This window comes from Acomys russatus, chromosome 4, assembly GCF_903995435.1.
Source record: "Acomys russatus chromosome 4, mAcoRus1.1, whole genome shotgun sequence".
NCBI classification, from domain to species: Eukaryota; Metazoa; Chordata; class Mammalia; order Rodentia; family Muridae; genus Acomys; species Acomys russatus.
In genome coordinates, this window is record NC_067140.1 from 41,330,990 (window position 1) to 41,358,210 (window position 27,221).

General features: G+C 44.8%; 1 protein-coding gene across 1 annotated transcript in view; it reads right to left on the minus strand.

The window, feature by feature from the left end:
* Kiaa1549l (KIAA1549 like) overlaps positions 1-27,221 on the minus strand; it is a 248,992-nt gene that overhangs the window by 11,353 nt on the left and 210,418 nt on the right. Inside the window, exon 17 of the mRNA XM_051144264.1 lies at positions 8,112-8,462. Within this exon, the coding sequence (XP_051000221.1) occupies positions 8,112-8,462 (351 nt within the window). The remainder of the gene's footprint in view (positions 1-8,111; positions 8,463-27,221) is intronic.

Genomic DNA, 27,221 nt, shown 5'->3' on the forward strand with positions numbered 1-27,221 from the left:
GGGACACCATAAACAGGATTTTTTTGAGCCAAAAGAGGTCACTTGTCCTACTCCAAACTATGGCAAACAACCTACCTGTCAGGCTAACCCATGTAATAGCAGCAAGGCCTTAGAGAAAACACACTTTTTAATGCACTATGAAAATTGTGAGCTGTAAGGGACATCTCTAAGGACAACCCTGGCATTCTTCCTCCCCTGCATCTCAGCAAACTAAAACAGAACTGCAAGCCGATGCCAGGCGTGGGAACAGACAGCAGGAAGCAAGTGCAAACTATGTGGCTGCCCAGAAGACAAACTCGGCAGCTGACGTCTGACTATGAGATCAGGCCTCAGCACAGAGCAAGTGGAGGCAGCTGTGCCTGACGTACACACATGCCGGGCAAGCCTTGGCCTCTCTTTGGGAGGGTGACTAGTGAGGCTCCAGAGCCCAGATGGCAACCCTTTTTAGAGTGGAATTTCCCTAACATAGGTTCACAGGATTAGGACAATTAAAAATTAAATAGGAACTTGTACTACAAACAAGAGCTTATGAAATATACCAGAAGGGGAGGTAAAAACCAGTACCAAAGACATAGACACAGTTTCAGCTGTCCAAAAAAAAAAAAAAAAAAAAAAAAAAAGTAACAAATGCTTTTAAAGAGTTAATTGACCTGGGCTGATGGCTCAGTGGATAAGGACACATAATATTCTCCCATAGGCCTCAAGTTCAATTCCTAGCATCCAAATCAGGCAGCTCACAACTGCCTGTAACTTCAGCTCTAACACCCTTTTCTGGTCATGTCGGAATTGCACTCACAAGTATAACAAACCCACATTCTCACATAACAAACATCACATAATTTAAAATAAAGCTACATTAAAAAAAAAAAGTATTAACTAGCCAGGTGTGGCAGTACATGGCCTGTAATCCCAGCACTTGGCGAGGCAGAAGCAGACAGATCTCTGTGAGTTTGAGGCTAGCCTGGTCTACAAAGGGAGTTCAGGACAGCCAAGGCGGCACAGGGAAACCCTGATTGAAACCCTCCTCCTCCTCCTCCAAAATATTAACTGACAAAATTGGGTTGTCATCAGGAGTGATCTAGCATACTCAAAACAACTTTCAAGTGTAAAACAGGGTCCCTTGAAGTAAAGCCCTCAGTGTTGGGGAATTAAAGTGTACATTAAGAATTAATGAAGAAGCCAGTTGAGGTGGCACACGCTTGTAATCCCAGTCCTCAGGGAAGCAGAGGCAAGTGGATCTCTGTGGGTTCAAGGCTAGCTTGGTCTACAAAGCAAATCTAGGAAAGCTAAGGCTACACAGGGGAAAAAAAAAAAAGAAAAGAAAAAGAAATCAATGAAGAGATAATTAAGAAACTTGGAAATATAACCGATGAACCTAATAAAAGTGAATTACAAAAAGGGGGTGGATTGAAAATACAAGGGAATATGCAGGCTTGGGGGATGAAGAGGCCTGACACTTGAATCTAGTGTGGAAGGGCAGAAGCGGGAGAGTGCTGTTGAGTGTCTTTGTACACTGCCCTCCACTTTCTCTTCTTAGGCAGGGTCTCCCACTGAACCCAGTACGTGCTTTATCCACGGAACCATCTTCACATACCTTTGAAATCGTTTTGACAGACCCTAAGAGGTACACAAGGGCAGTGTGTCTGATTGAAATTGGGGAGGGTAAATTTGACTTGGTAAATTTGACCCTTATTTCACGACGGTGTCCTGTGGAGCTCCCTGAACCCCGAGTGTATGGAGAGGTTACAAACCATTGTCCTGGATACCTTCCCAGCCATACTTTCCCCGGTCCTCAGCAATCCATCAAGTGAAGGACTCCCTTCCCCCAATAGAGGGGTTTACAAGCCTCTGTCTCCTCTCCTCTGGCCTCTGATGCTACCCAGCAAATGAGGCAGACATCTCTTTCAGTCTCTGGTTCTTGGGAGGCTTATTCTGTACTCAACATAGTTTGCCAGCCAAGAAAGAGCTCCCTATGCTCATCTGTCTAATAGTAAATCATTAAAGGATTGACAAAGAGTCCTGAACTTCTGTTGAGCGTTAAGAGTCCCCTTTATTACTAGGGGACTTTTAAGGCATAAAGCACACAGTTACACAGGAGAACAGACCCCCACACTCTTGGCCTATGGCCTTGGAACTTTGGTAGTCACTTTGGAACTTTGGCAGAGAGGTGGCCATTGCCATATGTGCGTGGGCTGAGAAAATCTTCCTGTGTTTCCTTCTGTGTAAATTCCAGAAGTTCTAAGTGCCCTTGCCTCCCACCCCAATTCCCTTTCTGGGTCCATGCATCCGGCACTTATTGGCTCTTGGGTGACAAAGATTCTGTCCCTCCTTCACCACTAGAAACTATTATTTAAAACTACCGATGGGCCCTAAGTTCCTAATTCCATAATTATTCTTGGTGTGCTCAGCTTGACACTGTCCTATCCACTGGAAGTGGTAAGAGTCAAGAAGCCGGCACAGCTGCTTGACACAGTTCCAGCAAAGCTGGGAGGATTGCTACAAGCGCTGCTCTTCTATCTGTAAATGGCACAGCCATAACTACTGGAAATGGTGAGAGTCATGAAGCCAGCACACAGTTCCAGCAAAACTGAACGGATTGATACAATCACTGTCTTTCCAGCTCTAAATTTTGGGTTTTAGTCTCTGTGTGTTGCATTATTGGGGGACTTTCTGTATTATGATTCAATTTATGTTTTCCTGAGGAAAATTATATCTGAGTCTTTTAAGGAAAATCTTAAGATTAACTTTACCTGGTTACTATTTGGAAGTCTTCCGTATGCCCTGGAGATCACTAAGCACAGATAAGCACATAGCTAGATGGGGTCATCACTTCAGGAATCTCCTTGGGGTATCTGCCCCTGAGCTAACTCAAACAGTATATTGGTGCAGGGTAAACAGGGACAGACAACTGACAAATTCTGACTGGCCAGGAGAATAGGTTACAGATTCAATACCTCTTTTTATTACTGGCTTAGAGCTCTCTGTGGGTTAGGCAGGCAGTGGTGGCCTACGCTTTTAATCCCAGCTCTTTGGAGGCAGAGACAGGTGGGTCCTCTGAGAACATCAGTCACTTGTAACCACTGAGCCATCTCTCCAGCTCCTCAGAGCTGTTCTAAAGACTAGTTTTCTAACGTAATCTGCGATAAGTAGGCACTCAGCGGCAAGTGTGGTGGCATTTGGGGGAGAGGTTATGGAAGCTGCAGGAGGTGGAGTTTAGCTGAAGGAAGCAGCTGACAGTGAGTCCTTGGGGGCTATCTCATCCCTAGTGCCCTCTTTCCTCAAAACATGGACCAAACTCTCTGAAGCCGCGAGCTAGATTCGGTTTTCCATCTTTAGGCTGTTCACGCAGGCCTTTGGTCAGTGACAAGGTGGTAGCTAATATAGTGGATAGGCAAGGCATGCTCTAGGTTTTTCTCTTCTCTTCCCATGCAGTAGCCCTCTGGTAGATCCCGTGACTAGTGACATTTCTAAGGTTAGTGGTGCATGCTTTGGCCACATAGTGAGAGCTCTGTGAGTTTTTGTGGGGAACGGGGCATTGCTCAGGGAAGAGCAAAGGCAGGGCTTTATATCTGTCCAGTCAGGCCAGTCCAGCACAGCAATCCTGCCTTCAAGGATGCTGAGAGCTCCACAAAGCATGACCAACAGTGACTGGTCGGGACCGCACCCACAATTCCTTACCCACCTCACCAGGTGGGAGCTCAGGACAGGTTCAAATTTTATTTGGAGAAATATGAGCAATGTGATATGTTGTGAATCCAGGCGCTCTGCTGACTATAAACATGCCTGATATGTTGGCATGGTTTATTATCGAAGGCTTGGGAGTGGACTCTTCTGTTTGTAAGGCAGAAGGTGAAACATAAGCTTTTCAATCCCTCTTAACAGGAATAGAAAAAGCTCCCCCAAACTGAGTTAGCTTCCTTATGAGAAGAGCTTATACCAATGGTGTAGATATTTGTATTTCCATTGGAGCTGGAAGGACATCCCTATTACTCATATTTAATCGGGGGATAGAAAATGTATGGGCGCCAGCGTTAGACAGCAATAGGTTTTCACCCTCTTCTTCCATAACGAGCTGTTCAGTTGGCCCCTGGATCCATGGATTCCACAACTGAAGATTCAAATGACTGCAGATGGAATGTCCTCAAAAAGTCTGCACTGAGTACACACAGACTTTTCTTTAATTGTTTCCCACACAAAAGAGATGACAACTGTTCATATAATACGTGGGTTATGTCATGCCAGGCCTTCTAAATAACCTAGAAGTGACATAGGAGCACATATGTAGGTTACATATGCAAATGAGGCCCATGAGGAGTTTTGTTGCCTTCTGAGGGATCTCCTGTCCCCTGTGGACATCAAGGGGTGACTGTTCAAAACTGGAAGACTTCTTTACTTCTCCAAACCTGTTTAATAACTGAGTACCTGAGGCTAATGACGTCATGGCAATATCATAGGAGGGTTAGTAGATTAGGAGAGATCACGTCTATATAGCGCTTATATCAGAATGCAACCAACAATAGGAACTCAGTAGATGGCAAGTGTTATTCTCATTATTACCGTTAATTCTTCTGTAAATAGTCTAGTGGGGGAAGATGTTTCAACCCTAATGCCTTTTTAAGAATCCTTACTCTCTCGCCAGCAGGAAAGTTGTAGGGGATTTTCATTCCATTTGGCATGGACCCATTATGGCCGCTAGCAAAATTGGATTGGTCATTATGTGTCGAGTCCAATTTCTTTATAGATTCAAGAGGTAAAATATGATCAAAAGCTTCCCAAATTGCACTGCAAAAATCCCAAGCTGCCGGCAATAACCTTTCCCATGATGTAAATGCCCCAAGGCTGGCCCTGGCACATTAAAACCACCAGCACTTTCTTTTTGTTTTTGCAAGACAAAAGTAATCATGGTTATCTTGCTAAATTCAAGGTCTTGAGTTAAACATCATCACCCCGTCGTGTATGGTTGGCTATTTTCCCCTTTTGTGGAGGCAGGAGTCTCCTGTGCACTTGGCAGAGAAGGAAACCTTGACAATGAAAGGATGTTCTTTAGTGTGTTCTGGCTTGATGGTTTGCCCTCAGGTTGGGTTATGCTTCAGTCCTTACCCCCACGAAACACCCTGATTTCTGATGAGTTTGCCCTGCTCATCACAACTGCCAATTCCCAATTACAACAAACAGCTGCCTGAATGTGTAGAGTCCCACAGTGTCTTTTAACTGGATTTACTGAGCTGAGGTGTAAGGACTACGGCAACATCTCACTTGTCGCTGGTTGGAAGTCTTGTCTGGGTCATCTAAGACTTTCTTTCTGAAACCCAGAGCTCTCACAGGTTCCTAGAATCAGCCTCCCTCCAGGGGAGCCCAGTGGCTCCTAAGACTTGCCATCAAACAAAAGCAAAGTTTCCTTGGGGAGGGGCGTCCCTGAGGTGGGGCATCAGGTGCTTGTTTTAAATGGACTTAACAGAGCAAGAAAAGAAGATGTGGTCTCAGAAAAGTTGAGAGGGGATATAGATGGTAGGCCCAACAAAGCAGAATAACTAGTCCAATAAGAATTAACACTGTCTGTCAAGTAATTTAATGGGCTGGCACCATGCCAAGCAGTCTGCTAATTATCAACCAACAGGTGTAGGGTGTTTGCTAGGTGTCAGGACTGTGCTAACCATTTTACAGGAACTAACAGCCCTCTTATCAGCACCATTTGCAGACTCAGAGACTCTGAACTGGTCCCTAAGATCATTTGGTTGGTAGGCACCATTCCACATTGGGCTAGGGGTCAAGTTCAGAGGCTGAAAATGAGTTATTGAGACAAGTTGGTAGCCATCAACATGGAATGGATATGAGTAGCCTTTTCCAGAGGGCAGCTTGCTAGGAGGGATACATCAATGTGTTAAGACACTGGGGTGTTTTATAGATCTCAGGACTGAAATTCTCTCCCCCAGTAGGGCACATGCTAACTTCGTGTGCATTCTCAGAACACTGTGATCTTGGAAGCTTTAATATGAATGATGATATGGGAAGGCATTTTATTATAGCAGATATATAATTCTGAGTGAGACTCCCCATCTTTTTAGATCCAGACCTTTGGGAATGTGACTGGGATGGTCTTAGAATTAGTGACATTTTCCAGGACCGGTCTGCAGGGCTTCTTGAATGTATCCACCAAGGTTCTCTAATGGCAGTGACAAATTTATATTCCTGAGACCTGGGCATTTCTCCAATGTATATTGTATCTTTTAAATTATCTTCAGGATACATATGAGGGGCTGGATAGATGGCTCAGCAGTTAAGAGCACTGTCTGCTCTTTGAAGGTCCTGAGTTCAATTCCCAGCACCTATATGGTGGCTCACAACCATCTATAATGTGATCTGATGCTGTCTCCTGGCCTGCAGGTCTACATGCAGGCAGAGCACTCATATACATAAAACAAATAAATATAAAAAAGAGGAAATACATGAGTGGCAAATGAAACCCTGGAAAGGTGCTCCACATCACTAGTCATTAGAGAAATGCAAAATCAAATAACAAACAAACAAACAAACAAACAAACAAACCATGAGCTTTATCTCAAACTCATTAGGATGCCTGCTCTCCAGAGACTAGTTGGCAACAAACATTGGTGAGATGGGAAGAAATCAGATATTTGTTGCCGGAGAGAATGAAAAAAATGGTACAGCCATTGCAGAAAAACAACATGTCAGTAGAAAACAAAATTCCATTTGGCTCAGCACTTCCATTCATGGGTAGGTACCCAGAAGAACAAGAGCAAGCTCTGGAGGAGACACTTTCATACCTGTGTGAGTAGCAGCACAAATTACTGCGGCCCAGAGGTGAAGAAGACAACTTTAAATTCAGACACGCCGGCAGACAAGCAGATATGATGTAGTATACACATTTGATTATCATTGGCCTTGAAATTTAGGAAAGGTCTTCTGATGCATGCTGCCTGGATCAAACTTGAACTCTATGCTAAGTGAAATGTGCCAATCATAGAAAGACAAATATTACGAATGAATTAAAGTAGCCAGCTTTATAGACAGAGGTGGAGCGGTGGTTTCCAGGACTACGGAGAGGGAAGACAAGGGAGTCATCTTTTTATTGTTGTTTTGGTTTTTTGAGACGGGGTTTCTCTGTGTAGCTCTGGCTGTCCTGGACTCGCGTTGTAGACCAGGCTGGCCTGAAACTCACAGAGATCAGCCTGCTTCTGCCTCCTGAGTGCTGAGATTAAAGGCGTGCACCACCACCACCTGGCTCAAGGGAGCCATCTTTTAATGAGTACAGAGTATCATGTCAGCAAGACCGAGAGTCCTAGAAATAGTTACACAAGAATGAGAATGTGTGTAATATCATCGAATTGTGTATCTTAAAATGGTTAGTGTGTTGAGTGTTGCGGGGCAGGAGAGGTGGCTCAGTGGTTAAGAGCCTGCTTTTTTGGAAGACCAGAGTTCCATTTCCGGTACCAACATGGCAACTCACTAATGTCTATATGGGAATGGAGCTCATATGGGATTGGAACCATTCTTCTGTAAAATGAAAATAACATTATACTTGTCTCGGAGGTTCATGATACAGACTGTGTAACATATAATTACAGCCCAGTTCAGTACAATGCATAATATCTAACTCAAGTATAGAGAGTGACTTCCTCCTTACTAGGCAGTAGGTTATTGTCATATTTATTTATTTTTACCAGCAGGAACTTAATGTGACTTCCTCAAGTTCCACAGCCAGAGAGTGGTCAAGGTGGGAGTCACAGTCAAGCCACAGCCTATGTTCTTAGCCACCAGCATTCACAGGGCCCTTCGGTACCTTTGACGCTTAAACTGGGGCTCATGTTTGAAAGTGGAGAAAACAACCAGTGAGTGGACAATGGGCCAACCCTTTCAGGAAGAATAGCAGAAAAGGAAATGCCTCTAAAATGTGTTAGCATTTCACATAAGGTTCCTTAGGGACCTGTCCCACGAGCACAAGGTTTGGCTGTGCATCATGAATGAAGTATGAAAAGAAACTCCAGGGCAGCTTGTCTCTAGATGCCCAAATCCTTGCTTTGGGCCCCCTGTTTGGAAACCATTGGGGAGAACACGCCCAAAGATGTAGGTGGGCAGGAGGTGTGACTTACCGGCCGGGGCAGACTGTACTGGTACATTTCTGGTCGGTAGGTGGGCACCCACTGCACTCCAGTTCTGGGCCTTGTCATGGTCCCTGGAGCACTGGTCACCACCTCTGAGTATGGCAGGTGCTGAGTAGAGCCGTAGGCCTCCTGGTGCCGGCTTTGGCCTGCGTGGCCAGCCGAGGCCAGGCTGAAAGCCTCTTCCAGAAGCATGTGCATCTGTTGCCGGACTTCGTCGATGGAAGGTTGCGAGCTCAGTGTGGAGGTCTCTGAATGGCCCTTCACCTGCCGGGCTCTGCCGTAGCCCCGGGGCTCATGGACTCTGTCAACATTGGTTTCCTCTATGATCTCAGGCTCAGTCTGCAGGATCAAACAAAGCCCAGCAGTTTGTTAATGCTCATTGTCATATCCTAAAATATTCACTGAGACTGATGAACCAACGAGTCTGTGCTAACTTAAATCATATCCAATGTGCTCCATCAAGGAACTCCCATAGCAGGAACTGCTGTCTAGGGTTTATGGAGCCATTGTAGCCTTCAAGTATCCACAGCTATACCAGTGCTGCCCTCTTGCTAATTAGCATAATAATGAGAAATGGCTTTCACTGATTAAATTAATGGCATTCTCAAAAATCTTTGATGCCTTTGGGTATAAGAATCTGGAGCAATCTGTAGGCTATACCCCAAAGGATGGCAAATCACTATAAATGAGCCTGAGTCCAGGATTGCTGGTTTCCTGATTCCATTTATCATGGAGAGCAACACATCTTCATTCTGCATACAGATGACTTACAAGGGTACTGTGACATGAGTGAGCCAGGAGATTCTGATGCCTGCTCAGGTTTGAGATCTGTTGATCTAGAACATTCTCTTTCATCTGTCCCCATCATTCAGGGAGTAGCTGCAGAACTGAGGCAGGCAAGGAGTGTGTGAGGGAGAGGTGGGGTGGAGGTGGACAACGGAAGTTCATTAGCTCCCAGAGAAATCTATATGGACTGACAGCTTGTGTCCCTATTAATGAAGGTATGTTTAGTACATTGTGTACACAGAATGCCTGTGAGTGTTCATTCTTTACCAGTTCTATGGGACACATATGTCACACTGACCAGGCACATATCTCAGAATGCAAAGAGCAGGAAGCAAGAGATGGCTCAGGTGATACAGTGACTACTATGGCCAGAGCCAGATATAAGATGTCCCAGGGTGGAAAGCTGCTTTGTAAAAGGATGATGTGCTACCTCAGAGGGCCGGACAAGGACTCAGGGAACGTCTTTGTGAAGATTTAGAGGAGTAGGAGGGGACAGACACGATAAAGGTAGTCACCACCATCGGCACTCATTATTATTGCTGTGACAAACACAAACGGTCGTGCATTTGAATTCGTATGTATGAGGCACCTCACTGCATAATATGGACAGTGCAGGAAGATGTCAGTAGGGAATTCATTCACACCGGCCAGTCCTGCTCTCAAAGATCACAGAAGTTAAGAGCTGTGACATATTCATGTCTGTGCTGAGTAGGTCTATGTCAACTTACACAAGCTAAAGTCATCTGAGAGGACAGAACCTCAATTAAGAAACTGCCTCTGTAAGATCAGGCTGTAGGCAAGCCTGTAGAGCATTTGCTTTTTGCTTTTTGGTTTTTCAAGACAGGGTTTCTCTGCGTAGCCTTGGCTATCCTAGACTCCTTTGTAGACCAGGCTGGACTCAGACTCACAGAGACCGTCCTGCCTCTGCCTCCCAGAGTGCTAAGATTACAGGCACGTGCCACCATGCCCGGCTTAGGGCATTTTCTTAACTAGTGACTGATGAGGGAGGGGCCAAGGCCATTGTGGGTGGTGCCATCCTGGGCTGCTGGTCCTGGGTTCTATAAGAGGGTAGGATGAACAAGCTGTGGGGGTCAAGTCTGTAAGCAGCACCCCCTCCGTGGCCTCTGCTTCAGTTCCAGGTTCCTATCTTGACTTCCTTCAACAACGAATTACGATACAGAAGTGTAAGCTTTTCCTCCCCAGTTTGCTTTTGGTCATGGTGTTTCCTCATAGCAATAGCAATCGTAACTAGGACGGTATTTTAAAAAGCACTTTTAATTTTCCTTGGTATTAAATTAGTACATACAGAAAAAATGCTGGGCATGGTGGAGCACACCTTTAATCCCAATACTCAGGAGGCAGAGGCAGGCGGAATCTCTGTGAGTTCGAGGCGAGCCTGGTCTACAAAGTGAATCCAGGACAGCCAAGGCTACACAGAGGAAACCCTGTCTCAAAAAAAAAATTAATAATTTTATAAAATTTTATAGCCAGGCTTGTTACAAAATAGAAGAAAAGAAAAAGAAGGAAATTAGTACATATACATTAGTGAATAAATTGAAAATACAGACAGCATAAAAGGGAAATTAAAGGTTTCTTCTATTCCCAGCACCTAGAGTTAGGGCTTGTCTTATGTAGTTCAAGAGCAAATATAAGGCTCTCCATGTAGCTTCAAGACTAGATTTATTAGCAAACAACTATAGTAAGCAATTTCAAGCAATAAAAAAACTAACTTATTTTTATTTTATGTGCATTTGGTATTTTACATGCATGTATGTCTGTGTGAGGGTGTCATATCCCCTGGAACTGGGGCTACAGGTAGGTGTGAGCTGTCATGTGGGTGCTGGGGATTGAACTCAGGTCCTCTAGAAGAGCAGCCAGTGTTCTTAACCACTGAACCATCTCTCCAGCCCCTCAAGTATTTTTTTTATCTTAACTTATGCAAAAGCAGATCATGGAATAGAACATAAAATTATCCCTTAATACAAGTACAGGCCATGCTGCTTAGACTATTTTAGAGAAAGGCTTTTGATCGTTGTCTGGGAAGTGGGGTTTCTAAGAGCCAGCAGACCTGACTGTTAAGATTTTGCCTGGAGATATCTTCTCGATAATGAATCCAATGTGTAGAAGAAAGTGTCTGTATAATCCAGAGAACGTTTGGAATTGAAGTTCAAAGCCTTAGGGTCTTCAATTCAAGCTCCATTGTAAAGGAGAGGAAGCTGAGGGGAAAGCAGTTACATGGTTTGCCTGGAGGTGGACGTGCCTGGGCACACCTCGCTGTGCCGTACTGCCTCCTCAGTGCTGGCTGCTACCCACACACAGCCTTCCTCCATACATCTTCAATTCTCCCTAGTACATAATGGATGTTTAGTGACAAATTACTCCCAGGTGGAGATGAATGGCACCAAGGTGAGCTGAGCTGTGATTTTCCCCCTTTCAATGCATCTGTAGTCAGAAGAGTGAGAATATTCTGTGTGGATTTATAGTTGTGTGCTGGGCAGGGCAAGACTGCACATCTTGGCAACACACCTTACTCTCCCTCTCCTCCTTAAGGGCCTAGGAGTGGTGCTGTGCAACGGGTTAGGGGCATGACACCTCTCTAAAATGCTAGGGGGAAGTGGACACATCTACTCCAGGCTCCCATTTGCCACCATACATGCTGCCCCAGGAGAAGGTGACTCTTGCATCTTACAACAGGGTTTTCATCTGGCGGTGTGTGTGTGTGGGGGGGGGGAGGGGCTTCTTTTAATCTGAGTGTCCAGGTCATGGCCCATGACCTTCAAAGCCTCCCAGTTCTGCCCAGTTGGTTTTCAGTCTTTCCTTATCCACAGATGGGAACAAGGCTAGCTTCTGCCCATTCCAGCCCTTTCTGGACACACTTGTATTTGTTTAACGCCCACCTTTCTCCACAACAGACACCCCCTGAAACTACTGCACTTCCATTTCCCAGGAGGCCACCATAAGGCACTTGGCTGGCCTTCAATAATACTTTGAGACTTGACCTGACTTTAAAATCCTGTCCAATTGCCCATGGGTGTGTTTGAAGTTAAGATAGAAGGTTCACTTTCCTTGTCACATTTCCTCCAGTGCTAATCAACTCTATGATATGTGTACATGAGCAAGCTGTATGGACTCTCTGGGATGCAGGGTGCTGCTCTCTGTAATGGCTGAGTTGAACTACTGTCTGACATTTACTATCTGTCCTGGCTAGTGTTAGGACACAAGCTAGAGTCATCTGCAGGGAGGGAGTCTCAACTGAGAAAATGTCCCCAGAATATCTAGCTGTAGGGCTCATTGTGAGTAGTGCCATCCATGGGCTGGTGGTCCTGGGTTCTTATTAATGCTGGCTGAGCAAGCTGTAAGGAGCAATCCAGTAAGCAGCACTCCTCCATGGCCTCTGTATCAGCTTCTTCTTCCAGGATCCTGCCCTGACTTCCTTCAGTGATGAACAGTGCTGTGAGAGTGTAAGCCAAACAAACCCTTTTCTCCCCAAGTTGCCTTGATCATGGTGTTTCATTGCAGCAACAGAAACCCCGACTGAGACACTGTCCCTTGAACACCGGCTGCCTAGGAAGGGACATATCCTTCCTAACACCACAGTTCTTTGGGTCATCTGATGTCCATTTAGGCAGGGAAACACCTTCCAAGCCCTCTGCGTATGGCATAGGTCATAAATTTGTCCTTTTTCTAACGGGACAATTACTGCTTTCAGAATACGGCAATTAATTAAATTGCTACCTGGCCCTGAAAGAGTATCCTATAGGAGAGCTAAATAACAACACTATGGATATCAACTGTCGGTGATGAGTAGCTTGTAAACTATGACTGTTCCCCGAACTTTGAATACATTGACTCTTTTCACTCTTACAAGAACCTACGTTGCAATACCATGAGCGTGTTTATTTCCATTGTACAGATGAGAAAACTAAGGCATTGAAAAGCCAAACAGAAACATCTTAACCACTGTACATATACAAACAGATCCTTTACCATCCCGTAGGTGTGTGCTCTGACCAAAGCAGGAATAGACTTCTGAGAGAAGGACCAAGACAGAACAATCACTAAAGTTATCTCAGAGGCCACAAGGATAAAAGCATCAGTGTAGAAACAAAAGTGCTTTGCAGCAAACCTGCCAGTGGGCAGTTAATGGGTACCACTGCTCCTCAGTGGACAGGCCACTCCTCTTGGGTTCCATCTATATCTAATGAGTTCTGGCATCCATACCCCACAGTTGAGGGCTGCATTTCTAAAGCCATTGATTAGCTGTTAAGTGAAAGAAATCCACATAGTGGGCACTCAAATTTGCTCAAGGATGTGAGTCCTGTGATATCCTGGCCCTGTAAGGAGTTTACCTCACGTGTTGCCTTGCTTGGCCTCACAGGTACATATAACAGATGTGTCTACTTTCAGATGATGGAGACCATGACCACTGGCTTACCTGGGCCTCGCTCTTTTCCTTCACTTACGTTCACTTACGATGCTTTATGGGTAGAGATATAAAACTAAAGTCTCCCTACACTGGCTAATGGTTGGCTTGAGTACAGTGTCTGTTTGGGGCCATATTGGCATAGAGAATGTATTTTTACGCCTATTTAACTTGGAAGTTAGCACATTTGCTTCTTAACTTCAAATTGAAAACTCCTGGGAAGCTATTTTTACAAATAATCAAGATATACTTCAATAGAAATTTTAAAAAAGGAAAAAAAAATCAAGGAATGCCTGCTGATAAAAACAAAAATAGAACACACAGATAAGCCAAACAAAGAAAATTAAAACCCACTGTAATCTGACTGCCAGAATACCTACAGCAAATGCTGTGACCTTCATACATGTCCTTCCATATATTCCTATACATATGAAAGAGGCGGTCATGAATGCTGAAACACTTTTGACATACTGCCCCTGCCCAACACCTCCAACCCCCAGTCCCAGACTGAATGGATAATGACATACTGGCCATGACAGCTGCTTCCCTTCTAAGAGAGCCCATAGCTTGGCACCCAGGTCTCAGGCTTTTGTGAGAGACAATAGGAAGTGGGGGCAGCAAACTTGAGAGAGAAGGGGGAGTAGATTATAAGTTTTTTTAAAGTAGAATTTTTTTCCTAGAGAAGAACAAAAGTAGTTGTGATATATAGAGGAGAGAAAATGACGGGGGGGGGGGCGCGGGGAAGGTGGCAAATTTAAAAAGGAACACGTTCTTAGTCTGGGTTTCCACTACTATACCAAAAGATCATTACCAAAATCAAACTGCAGAGGGAAGGGGTTGTTTGGCTTATACTGCATATTACAACCCACCATCAAAGGAAGTCAGGCCCTCACGGCAGGAACCTGGAGACAGGAACTGAAGCAGAGGAGGAATTCTCCTTGTTGGCTTGTTCTCCATGGCTGGTTCAGTCTGCTTTCTTATTCATCTCAGGGTCATCTGCCCAGAGCTGGCACCTTCCACAGTAAGCTGGGCTTTCCCACACCAATCTCTGATTAGGATCATGCTAAATAATAGGCTTGCTTATAGGCCACTCTCATGGAAGCATTTCTTCAGTTGAGAGTCCCTTTTCCCAGGTGACTAGTGTCTTAGTTAGGGTTTTATTGCTGTGAAGACACACCATGACCATGACAACTCTTATTTTTAAAAAAAAATTTAATTGGGGCTGGCTTACAGTTCAGAGGTTCAGTCCATTATCATCATGGCGGGAAGCATGGCAGCGTGCAGGCAAATATGGTGCTGGAGAGGGAGCTGAGAGCTCTACATATTGATCTGAAGGCAGCCAGAAGGACTGTCTTCCACAGGCAGCCAAGAAGAAGCTCTGATTTCACATTGGGTGGAGCTTGGGCATAGGAAACCTCAAAGCCCACTCCCACAGTGATGTATTTCCTCCAACAAAGCCACGCCTCCTAATAGTGCAACGCCTTGTGGCCAAGCATTCAAACACATGAATCTATGGGGGCCAAACATATTCAAACCACCACAACTAGTTTGTGTCAAGTTGACATAAAACCAACCAATATAACCGCTGACTATGATATCACATATATGAAAAATATGAGTAGAGGATTAGAGATATTTACCAATTATTGTTGTTACCATAGTTCCTTGGTTTAGATAAGGTTTCAGAATGTACTGTCTGTATAAGCATACACATATATGTAAATGGATATAAATATATGAGGTTTAAAAGTTTAACATTTATTTGTGTGTGTGTGTGTGTGTGTCTGTGTGTGTGTGTGTGTGTGTGTGTGTGTGTCTGTGTGTGTGACTGTGTAAGGATATTCCACATGCATGCAGTGCCCTCAAGGGCAGAAGAAGGTGTTGGATCCCTGGAGTGGAGTTCAGGTGGTTGTAAGTTAATCTCATGTAGGTGCTGGAAGAACAGCAAGGGCTCTTAACTGCAGAGCCATCTCTCCAGCGCCCATGTAAGGCTTAAAAAAACATTTATGTATCTATATATTATATAGAAGTACTATATATAATATCTATATCCATAAATATGTGCTCATAAGGAATAACTTATAGTTATTTCATAACTATATTATACGGAGTTATAAGATTACAATCCACAGTCTACTGTGTTAGGTGGTCTCCTGATATCTCACTATTTAAAGCAAGCTGTAAAAGCTATCCTTGGGATTAAACTTGTATACAGCCATGAATTTTAAACCTAGGTTAAATTTACACAAGTGGAATTATTGGTATAGAGAATATGCATATATTTAAGGTTTGGGGGGTAGTTATGGAATTTCTTATGATATATCACAGCCCACAGAAGAAATTGAAAGCATTCTTTCTTCCCTGGACACAGGCCGTGGTCTTGCACTTTGTAGCATTCCCACATGGACGTGTACCTACAGTTCTTGTCATGTTGTTTTCTTTCTTTAAAAAGACTTTTTAGATTTATTTGCTTTATTATTTTATATGTAGGAACATTTTGGCCACATGTATGTGTGTGCTGTGTTTGTGCCTGGTACCTACAGAGGTTAGAAGAAAGTTGGATCCTCTGGTACTGGAGTTACAGACAGTTGTGAGCTGTCACTTGGTGCTGGGAATTGAACCTGGGTCCTCTGGGAGAGCAAAAGTACTCCTTATCCCTGAGCCAGCTCACCAGGCCCCCATGTTGTTTTCCAAAGAGCAAGCCAGTCTCATACACCAAGGCTACCTACACAGTGGCTAAGAATACATGTGACCACGCTTTCTGAAATCCTATGGGAACAAATTTGAAGGACATAATACCTCTGCTGGGGACACCACCACAGAATTTCTGGAAACTATTTCACAAACTTAGTCCCATTGTTTGTCCTTGGGGGACATTTGCTAAAAACGTCCCCTAAAGTCTTCAACAAAACTAGGTAGTTTCGAAAAATAATACACTAATGAAAAGACAAGCTATTGACTAGCAGAGAATATTAGGGTCTGTCTGTATTCAGGGTGTACAAATAACTTCTACAAGTGAATAAGAGACACCCAACTTAAAAATGGTACAATCTGCTTGAAAAGAAACCTCAACAAGGGACATTATCATACTGTCCAATAGACACGTACATCAGCAGAGACTTCAAATTCAGTAGAATGTGTGAAATTTAAAAAGCCCAATAACAGCAAGTGCTGGTGAGGCAAAGAAGTAGAATTGACTAATCACTGCTGATGAAAGGGGAAAGTTTTCCATGCTTTATAAGCCTGACTGTGGTTCATAAAAAAGTCAGACCTATGTACTTATGATACAACCCAGAAGTGGGCCCTAAACCAACACCACCGGTGTCCTTCTAAGGGGGGACATTTGGACACAGTTATCTGCAGAGGGAAGGCAGCATGAGCACTGGGTAGGACTTCCATGTGCACGCCATGGAGAAAGGAGATCCTCCCTCCTGCTCTTCAGAGCAAAGTAAACCTGCCCTAAGATGTCTGGTCCCTAGGACTCCCCGGGGAAGCAAACTTCTAATGTTGACACCAGTTTGTATCTTAGCAACCAAGACATGACCTGGTGGCTAAAGTCCCAATTGTCAGGATTGGGACTGATCTCACAAGGGCCCAACAGTCCACAAAGAAGGTTGGACTGTTTTCAAGGGACAGTTGCCAATACCTAGAGATATCTAAGCAGGAGGAACATGTTGCAGGAATTTATTCGAAGTTACTTACGGGGCTTTTGCAATATTCCAGGCAAGGAGAGATGGCAGGCGTTTGATGAAGGGGGTCATGGGCAAAGACAATGCAGGTGAGTTCCAGACATATTTTGGCAAAGGACCAACAGGACTTGTCGATGGATTAGAAGTAGGGGAGACGAAGAGGAAAGCATGGAATCAGGCCGACTCCTTTCCTAAGATGAATCATGCTATATGTGTGCACTTGATGTTCCCTGAGCTCCCTGAGTCTGTGTCTTCCTCTGGGCCTTTCCATTACTGGGAACTCTCTTGCCTCGGGGCTAATGTATGTGGCTCTATGATTTGAGGTCCTTGCTCAGAAGCGACTTTCCCAGGGACCTTTACCCTTAGCTAAGACATTAAGATCCACCCCTGTTGTTCTCTACTGCCTCAACTGCTTCTTGGCTCCCCAGTGTCCCTCTGGCATTCTCCTCTCCATCTTTCTGCTTTTAATTCGGCCCCCCTACTGGACTACAAGGCCCTGGATTTGCCACACTCCCTGCTGAGTCGCCAGATGGCACATAGTGAGACCATAATAAACACTCATTGAGTTGAAATGGCGTAAAAATAGCTTTGAAATCCTAAAGAGCATCTGTTTCAAGGTCTTCAGCAGGAAAGGTATTGTCACAATTCTAGAATGAACTAGACAGTCACATTGCTAGTGGAACTGAAGGGCTTTGAGGAGCGTGCATTCTAGAATCCCAGTTATGAGACCCAATGTAGAGGAATGTCTTACAGGCCTCTGCTTTCACACTTGCCCTCTCCTTGTCTTTACATTTTAGAGTACAGGGCTTGAAAAGCCTTCTCCAAAATTTGCCACGAGGCTCTGCTTTCCTGCTTGGTGCTAATCGCAGCTCCATCCTGCCAGGAGAACAGTCTCCACAAACTCTACATCTGCTTGGCAAAGGCCCAAGAAAGAGTAGGCTGAGGGTGATGGTTAGTAAGATGGTCCCCAGGCATGATAAATAGATCTGGCTCTCTGTGATGGTTGGTAAGATGGGTCCCCAGGCATGATAAGTAGATCTGGCTCTCTGTGATGGTTGGTAAGATGGGTCCCCAGGCATGATAAATAGATCTGGCTCTCTATGATGGTTGGTAAGATGGTCCCCAGGCATGATAAGCAGATCTGGCTCTCTGTGATGGTTGGTAAGATGGGTCCCCAGGCATGATAAGTAGATCTGGCTCTGTTTTTCTTTTCACCAATCATGGTCCTGGAGCCCACATTCTCCCATTTAATGCCTGCTCTGGATCTCACAGGCCCACATGCTGCTTGCTTCACAGGAAGCAGGGATATATTTAGAAAACTACTTCCAGAAAATAAAGTCCAGGGGCTTTGCCTTTGTAGAATGCCGGCACAGGAGTGGAGAAGAGGCCTTTGCAGCCACTTCCTTCTGAGCCCACATCTCAAACGGGTCTCTACTAGCCATTAAAGAGAGGCAGGAACAGAAGCAGAGACTAGGGAGGAGAGCTGCTCACTGCTTTGCTCATCCTGCTTTCTTATAATAACCCATGCCCACCTGCTCAGGGACAGCACCTCCCACTGTGGGCTGGGTCTTCCCATATCAACCATTAATCAAGAAAATTGGTTAGACCTGGCGTCGGTAAATCAATCAGTGTTGGCTCCTACTGTCGCCACGGTTGACACAGAACTGGGCATTTACTTTATGGTGGCACAGCCAAAGTAAAACATACATTTGGCTTCATAATTTGGAAAAGACAATGTTCTGCTGTGCTGGTTAGCACAAGGTGCAGATACGAGGGCTGGGGATGCTACAGCCATTTGGTAGAGAGAAGCAAGCCTATAAGGGAACATAGTCCTATACAATAGAAGGATGAGCTGACATATCAGTCAAACCATCCCTGGACGTACTGTAACCAATGCATTTCCTATTGTTTTAAAACAGTTTGAGCTGGGTTGGTTTTTTCTGCTGCTTTTAGCCAAAGCATCTGAACTGATAACCACCACTCAGACTTACAAACAGCAGCACACACGAACACGTGTTTACAGCTTTGATGGTGCTTATGTGATTCAGAGGTGTACATGTGCCCACTTTATGTGTCTCAGCTCAGAAGTCACCTCTTCTGATTGACACCCTTGTTTGTCCATTTGCTCAACAAATAGAGACACTGCCTCTACTGTATGCCAGCTCCTATTCTGAGGGATGAGGTTTCAGGAATGAATAAAACATGATTTCTGCCCTTGAAGAGTCGAATGGAGAAATAATACAAATAAACCAAGAAGCAGAAGCCAGGGGAGTTAAGGACTGTGGGCTGAGAACTAGGTTATTACTGAAATAACAACAAAAAGGATGGGCATCTAAGCCACAGCCATAGATAGGCCTGGGAGTGGAGAGCCAGGAAAAGATTGTGGGCAAGATGGCATTTAAACCAAGTTCTGAAAGTCTTGCCCACACCAGTGTGTTTACCTTGAGGGCTATGTAGGACAATGTCTTGAGATATTTTTGGTTCTCACGACTGGGAGGAGCCACTGGCAACTACCAGGTAGAGCCAGGGATGCTGTCCTGCATCCCACAATGCACACGAGAATTACCCAGCCCCCAGTCTTAAGCTCAGATGAAGCAGGCAGGAAGACATGCTCCCTACAGAGTGATAAGCACAACCAAATTCAGAGAGCAAAGAAACCATGTGACACAAGATGCTTGGGCAAGGGCGTTTGGGTTGCAGCTAACGGGTTGGATGACGGAGTAGAAGCACCAGCTAGCAGAACACGGCTGGCTCAGCCACAGCACATACGTCTTGAACTGCTGGGAACTTAGACTTGAGATCCAGGCTCTGCAGCCAGGGTGTGTGGTATTGTAGGGGTCACTCAGTCACTGGTGGCAAGCAATGGTGACTAGTGTGGGCAGTGGATGTGGGACATCCAGGGGAGATCAGACCTCCTACAGGACCCTCTCCTCTCCAACCCAAGTTCATCATCATAGCAAACTTATACTTTTCTGTACCACTAACGACAACCTCGGACAGGCCCCAGTGTTGATTTAACATCTCTTCCCAGAGCCTCACCCAGGTAGGACAGGAGGACTGCATATAGGGGGCTTAGCTGCTCATGCCAGTGGAGAAAGCAAAACCATGCAGAGTTGAGCCTTTAAAAACCCTTAAATAACCCACGTAAGACTGCATACATGGCTTTGTGCGTAGTCTGATAGAAAGTAGTAAAAAAGAAGCGCGCACACACACACACACACACACACACACACGAACAGAATATACATAAAAGATTTTTTCTTCCGAGACAAGATATCTCTGTGTAAAAGATAATTTTGAGCAGCAGTCTAATTTTTTACTTTTCTTTGAGGCCATGCTATTGAATTCGAATCAGTTACATGCACACAGGCTGTGATACTCAGTAAGTGAGTATGACGGGTGCCGGACATAGTGGCCCATGCCTTCAGTCCCAGCACTTGCAATGCAGAAGCAGGCAGATCTCTGTGAGTTGGAGGGTAGCCTGGTCAGCACAATGAGTCCCAGGCTAGCCAGAGCTAAATCATTAGATCTTGATTCTCTCTCCTCCACAAAAGTGTGATGGGCAATGGAAAAGGCAGTGACAGACAGTGGTTCCCCAAAGGCTTAGTGATCCACAGGTAGGCCAAAGGGCACATAGGCATGAAATAAACTAGAGGATTTGGCTTGCTTCTTACTACAGGAGGGCCCGGGTGCTAGGCATATGTCCAGCTGCCAGCCTCAGAGATCAACTCCTCCTAGGAACATCCATCCGTGGCTGAAAATGGGACCTTTATCTAAAGATATCCAATGGCTGGTCTATAAAGCCAAGCTCCTTCATTCAAACCCAATACAGCTCTGCAGGGCCATCTATGCTCCAGTGAAGGTCATCTGAGACCGGACAGTATTTACACCATGGTCTGTCTCCTAACTCTGCCCAGTCCTGCTTTCATCCCTTCCACAGCAGGCATCTGTACAAAGATCATACTGTATTCAGGGGCTACGCTAAGGCCAATAGGCTGACAGGTCTGAGAGTCTGAGAGAAGCTACAATGGCAAGGCAGGAACCCAGGATAAGAGCAGGACCATCTAGACCTCAGGGAATCTGATGGGGTGAGCAGGTGGATAGCACCTGAGTGCTCCTAGCCGAGGGAAGGCTTGTCATTTGCCAGCGGGAAGCTGTCTTCATGGAAGAGAAGCCCTGGGCCTGCAGAGCCATAGTTATGAGAAAAGTTACTGGGCTATTCCAAAACTGCTGTTGCCTCACAACCACACTGTAAAGAATCCCATGTTCTACTCCCTTCCCCACACCTTGCTAAGTGACTTCCATCTTGGTAAAGTCAATGTCTTCCTGGAGAGCCACCAGCTTGATGAGATCAAGACTGTGCCTAAAGCTCCTTTGCCACTGAGTACCTCAACCTCTGTCTTGGGTTCTCCTAAAGAGACTTAGTTCATATTATCAGATATTTCCTTTGGACTGCAAGCCCCTAAAAAAATACAGTGAACTTAAGGTAATATATCAGTTAACTTAAGGTAATTATCACATTAATTAATATGGTAATATATCATATTAATTAAATAATCCATCAATATGACAATTAACACATCATATTAATTAATCTAGTATTAATCAATTAAGGTCATTACTGTGTAAATTAGCAGAACTGGGAGGAAGAAGTTAAATGCTGAGATGGGGACTATGTAGGAAAGCTTTAGGTGGGACAGGGGTCAACATAAAAGAAGCTAGTTAAGGGAGTAACATGCAGGTTGCTTCTAGAATAAAGAACAATATCACATAGAGGAAAGGGCAAAATCCCAATCTAGCTCTTCGCTTCTCAGTGAAGTCAAAAGCTGACTGGACCCTCAATAGGAGCCTCCCCAACACTGCAGAGCATGGCTGTGATCTGCCTTGGTCTCTATTAAAGCCAAAAGATTCTGGGGGAGAGGGAGGGAGCTGGGCCCAGAATGCTTTGCAGCCATAACAGGATGACTTAGAAGACCTCAGAGTTGCTGTGTCCTACTATATACAGTCACGGAAGCTTTCCATATTTTATCCCCATCATATTTTATCACTTTCTATGTGAAATCTATGAAAATAATTATTCCAATTATTTGGCCTTCTTTTAGAAGCCACTGCTTATCTGGGACAAGTGGGGGGTGGCAGTCCTGTCAGGATACGGTCATGTAAACACCCATCACACATGACAAAATGCATCCAGAGTTTATCAGCTGCTGGGGACTGAGCTCTGCACCATGGGTCACCACTCATCTGTGTGATAGTTAATTTTCATCGTCAAATTGTCCAGGTTTAGAATCATCATAGAAACATATGCTGTGTGTGTTTCTGAGGGTGTCTCCAGAAAGGCCTGAGTAGGGGAGACCTACCCTGTGTATGGATGGCACTGTTGCATGGGTTAGGGTCCCAGAAGACATAAAAAGGAGAAAGTGAGTTGAGCATTCGCCTTTCTCTGCTCTTGGCTGTGGACACAGTGTGCTCAGCTGCTATGACCTCCTGCCACCATGCTTTCATGGCTATTGTGAACTATACCCTCAAGGTGAAAGCCAAAACTAGTATCTTCTTCCTTGAGATGCTTTTGTTGGAGCAATGAGAAAAGTAGCTAGCCCAGAAAATTGGATAAAGTGGAGCCATTGCTGTGATAAGCCTGACCATGTGGTCCTCAGACCTCTGGAACTGGTTTGCAAGTGGGATGTGGAGGAGTTTGGAACTTTAAACTAGAAGAGCCTTAGAATGCTCTAAGCAGAACTAATGGGCCAGCCTGGTGGGGATGTGGGGGATCAGAAGCCCAGAGAAACATGAACACTCTAGAGTATGGCCTGTTCACTTCTGAGACCGAGAACTGTCTGAAAACCGTGGTTCGTTGCTGCTGCCCAGCATCATGGGGAACACTGGACCACACGTCATGAGCCCAGGGAAAGACCAACATTCAAAATCTGAACTATAAGATCTTCTGAATACATACTGTTTAATCAGTACTGTGAGGCAAAAATGTCACAAGAAAAACCCTCAGGCATCAGAGGCCACATAGTATTGCTCTGGTATATGGAACTTGAGAAGAACTGGAGAGAAATTTAAAGGAAGCAGCTTATAGCGAGGGGCTGGGAGTCAGACAGATCCCCAGCAGGCAGACAGATAAGCGAAGGGTTCCACGGACAGATAATGAAGATGGCAAACTTTCTGTTTCTTCTTTACCTTTCCTTATCTGAGGCAATAGCCTGGCAGCCTCTTCTGTCCCACCAACAGGACACATCTGCTAGCAGGTGGTTTTAGCAAGCTCAAGGCTGGACCAGGACATGGCTACCCAAAATTGTGGGCCTATCACCTTCCCTGTCTTTTTTTAAACTGACCAAATTAAGAGAAGAGCACCCCAATTCCATCCACCAAAGACTCTTAAAACCCCCTAGCCCTTGAGGAGGGATGGGACATTGGCTTAATGGGTTCCCTCCCCCTCTCTTTTGCAGGGGCTCTTTCTGTCTGTGCCTCATGGTTAACAGAAGTAGGGTTTCATCTGTTGAATCAGCCTGCTGTGTCTGAGATTTTCCCTGCTGCCACCTGTTGTGCTTGAGGTTTTTTCCCCTGCCCTTTAAGCCCTTAACTGGTAGAGAAAACAAACCTAATCCAGACCCCCAGATGGTAACAATGGCATTATTTCTGAAAGGTTAATATTTATCCTCAAAGCAGTAGTTCAAACAATCATTTCAGAGGCTCCCCTACTGTTAAGGCTTAGAGCTGTTTCCATTTCTGTCATATTTCTTTTCAACTCCCAGAAACACATCAGGTGGCTTCTGAGGTAAGAAAAGCCAGTTTTATTTAAGGGTTTAGGCCCTGGTATGCCAACCATATACCAGTGGATGGTTGCACACCCATGACTATATCAGTGGCATAAACTGGACTGGGACTAGAAGTTAGGCGGGGTTGGGGAATAGGAGGCAGACCTTGGAGGAGTTAGGGGGACAGGTGGGGGTTAATATGATCAAAAGAGACATGAGTCTGGTCTGGTGAAATACCTCAGTGGTAGAATGATTGTCTAGCCAGCATGCTGGAAGGTGTGGGTTACTTACCCAGCATTGCAAAGCAAAGAAACAAACATACCCCAAAAGGGATAAAATAACCAGCCACATGGGTGCACTTTTTAAACTCTGGGGATGATTTCAATGATCCTAGTTCCTGAGAAGCAAAGGCTGCTCTGTTTGCACACACCGGGGTGAGTGACTGGGCTGTGTGGAGAGAAGTCATTTCAGTGCCGATTCTGCCCAAGAATCATGGTTGGTGGGACATTTGTTTTATTCATGGATTCGTTATTTTGTAAGTAGTTTTCATTCAGAAAATAGTATTTTATTTTATTTTAAGATAACCTTTAAAAATGTTTAAAAAAAATTTTTAAAAATTCATATCTATGTGTGGCTATGTGTGGCACGTCATGGAGTGCAGCTGCCTCCGGAGGCCAGAAGATGGTGTCAGACGCTGTGGAGCTGGAGTCATGGTGCTGTGAGTCACCCGGTGTGGGTGATGGGGACCAGTCCTCATCCTCTGCAAAAGCAACACACACTCCCAACTGCTGGGCCATCTCCAGCACAGGGGGAAAAAAAATCAACATTTAAAGTAAAATTTATACATAGAAATCTAGAGAGATGGTCATCAGGTAAGAGTGCTTGATGCTCTTGCAGGAGATCAGAGTCCAGTCCCTGGTACCCACAGGGGATGGCTTGCAGTGGCCTGTGATTCGAGGTCCACTGACTCTGATACCTTCTTCTGGCTTCCATGGGCAGCAGCACACACACAAATACACATCAGCACATACAAATGAATAAACAACAAAAACATCACTTTTAAAAGGAATTGGGCATGGCCATATGTACCTGTAACCCCAGGGCAAGCAGTAGGGGTGTTGAGATTCCGGGATGACTGGGGCTTGCTGGTTAGCTGGCCTAATAGGAAAAGTGAGTTCCAAGGGAGAGACTTCATCTTGGGGGAAGGGTGGGTGCAGGATGGATAATGCTTTTGGAAGATACCCAAAGTTCTACTCTGGCCTCCACACAGGTAGACTGGGGTGCAAGGACCTAAACACAGAAGTGCATACACATATGCATGCACTCACACACACACACACATACACACTCACACACACACACATACACGCATGCACACACTATTCACAGCAAATGTGCAAATACACAAAAGACAAAAACATATATATGTATGTATATATACATATATATATACATACATATATATTTAAATTTTAGAGTTTTTTTTCCCCTTTCTACATTAGTTTGATACTCAGTTTTCTACCTACTGTATGCATTAGGAGGAATTAAGTTCAAAGCCAAAAAGGGTTTAGTGATCTACTCTGCCTATTAAGTGTGATTAGTTTAGGGAATCTTTTCAAACATAACTCATCCTTCTGTCATCAGTGTGTACTCTTAGAAAATGGCTACCACTTATGTCACAGCCACCCAGCATCCTGGAGGATGGACTGAACAGAACATTCAGAATTGTTGCTGCAAAACATGGCAGTGCCAAACTTCTGCAGTGCTCTCTCCTCTATAGAGCCAGCAGCTCTAGCTATATGGGAACTTTTTCCTTTAATATTTATTTATTATTAAATTGTCTTCATTTTTTTTGTTCATATTCTTCCCCCTGCAATTGCTCCCAGATCCTCCCTACCTCCCTATCCATCCAAATTCACATTCCCTCTCTCTCTCCCTCTCTCTCTGTCTTTGTCTCTCTCTGTCTCTCCCCCACCCCAACACAAGCAAATACCCCACCAAGAATTAAGATCAAAACAAACATACAAAAACCCCAATGCAACAAAAATTGCTAAAATAAAACAAAAAGCACACATAAAAAACCCCACAGCATCCGTTTTGTTCTGGCCAATTGTTCCCGGCATGAAGCCTGCCTGGAGTGTGGTTGATATAACCAGTGACACTCACTGGAGAAAACTGGTTTTCCCTTTCCAGGCAGTATCAAATTGCAAATAGCTCTTCCTGGCTAAGGGTGGGACCGTGTCTACTTCCCTTCCCAGTAGTGAGATTTCATCTGGCTTGAACCTATAGGTCTTATACATGCTGCTGTTGTCTCTGTGGGTTCCTATGTAGGAACTGTTGTGTCTGGAAGACACGGCTCCTAGGGATCATCTACCAATTCTGGCTCTTATATGCTTTCTGCCTCCTCTTCTGGATAGGTCCCTAAGCCTTGAGGAAGGGGAGTTGATAAAGACATTCTATTTAGGGCTGAGATCTCTGTACATTGTCCAGTTGTGGTCTCTGTAATAATTATCATTTACTGCAAGAAGAAACTTCTCTGACATGGGTTCAGGGATGCTGTGATCTGCATCCTAGTCTAGCATGGCTGCTGTCGGTCCCTAGCAGAGACCAGTTCTGTGGGTCAGAGGGAATCACAAATGAATGGCAATGCCCTAGAGAGAAAGGCTGAAGGGGCAGTGAGGAAGAACTGGGGTGGGGAGAGAGAGGACTGAGTCCAAACCAAGAGGCCCCTTGGGGTTGGAGATGGACTGGAAGAAGGCCATGGGAATTTTGAAAGAACCCAGGCTGCCTTCCACCCTGTGGCTAAGATTTGCTTGTGCAGCACAGTTCACCTGCTCATTTGTGTGTGTTTATTCATTTACTTTTACATGCAGACCTTTCCTTTGGGATTCTGAAGTAGTCAACGTTTGGTAAATTCAACATTAAATCAATCTCTCTGGTTTTTTGCTTCCACAGCATTGAGTTTTCTTAACCTGGTAGAAAGGACTGAATATGCTGGCCTAGTTTGAGAGCTCCAGACACAGGAGGCAGAATGGCGCATTTCCAGCCAAGTGACAGGTTCACTGATGGACTAGTGGATGCCTTTGCCAGGAATGCCTTGGCATTTTTGGGAAATAGATGCATTGTTTAAGACTATTACTCACTTCTTTCTCTTCTTAATTTGCTGGTCTTTTTATTTATATGTGAACTTTCCACATAAGGATTCCTCTGAGAAATGACATCTAGTCTCCACAGAGGCTCTGACATACAGGACATATCTTATGTGAGATTAGCTGTATAGCAAGGAAGGGTGTGTTAGGAAGTATGGTGCATGGGCTGGAAGCAGGCAAGGGAACTTTAGTGAACATAACAGGACTTGGTCTGTACCGTGTGGGCAAGAAAGACTAACTACTTTTCATGAATAACAAAAAGGTTCAATAAGAGACGAGAGAGAGAG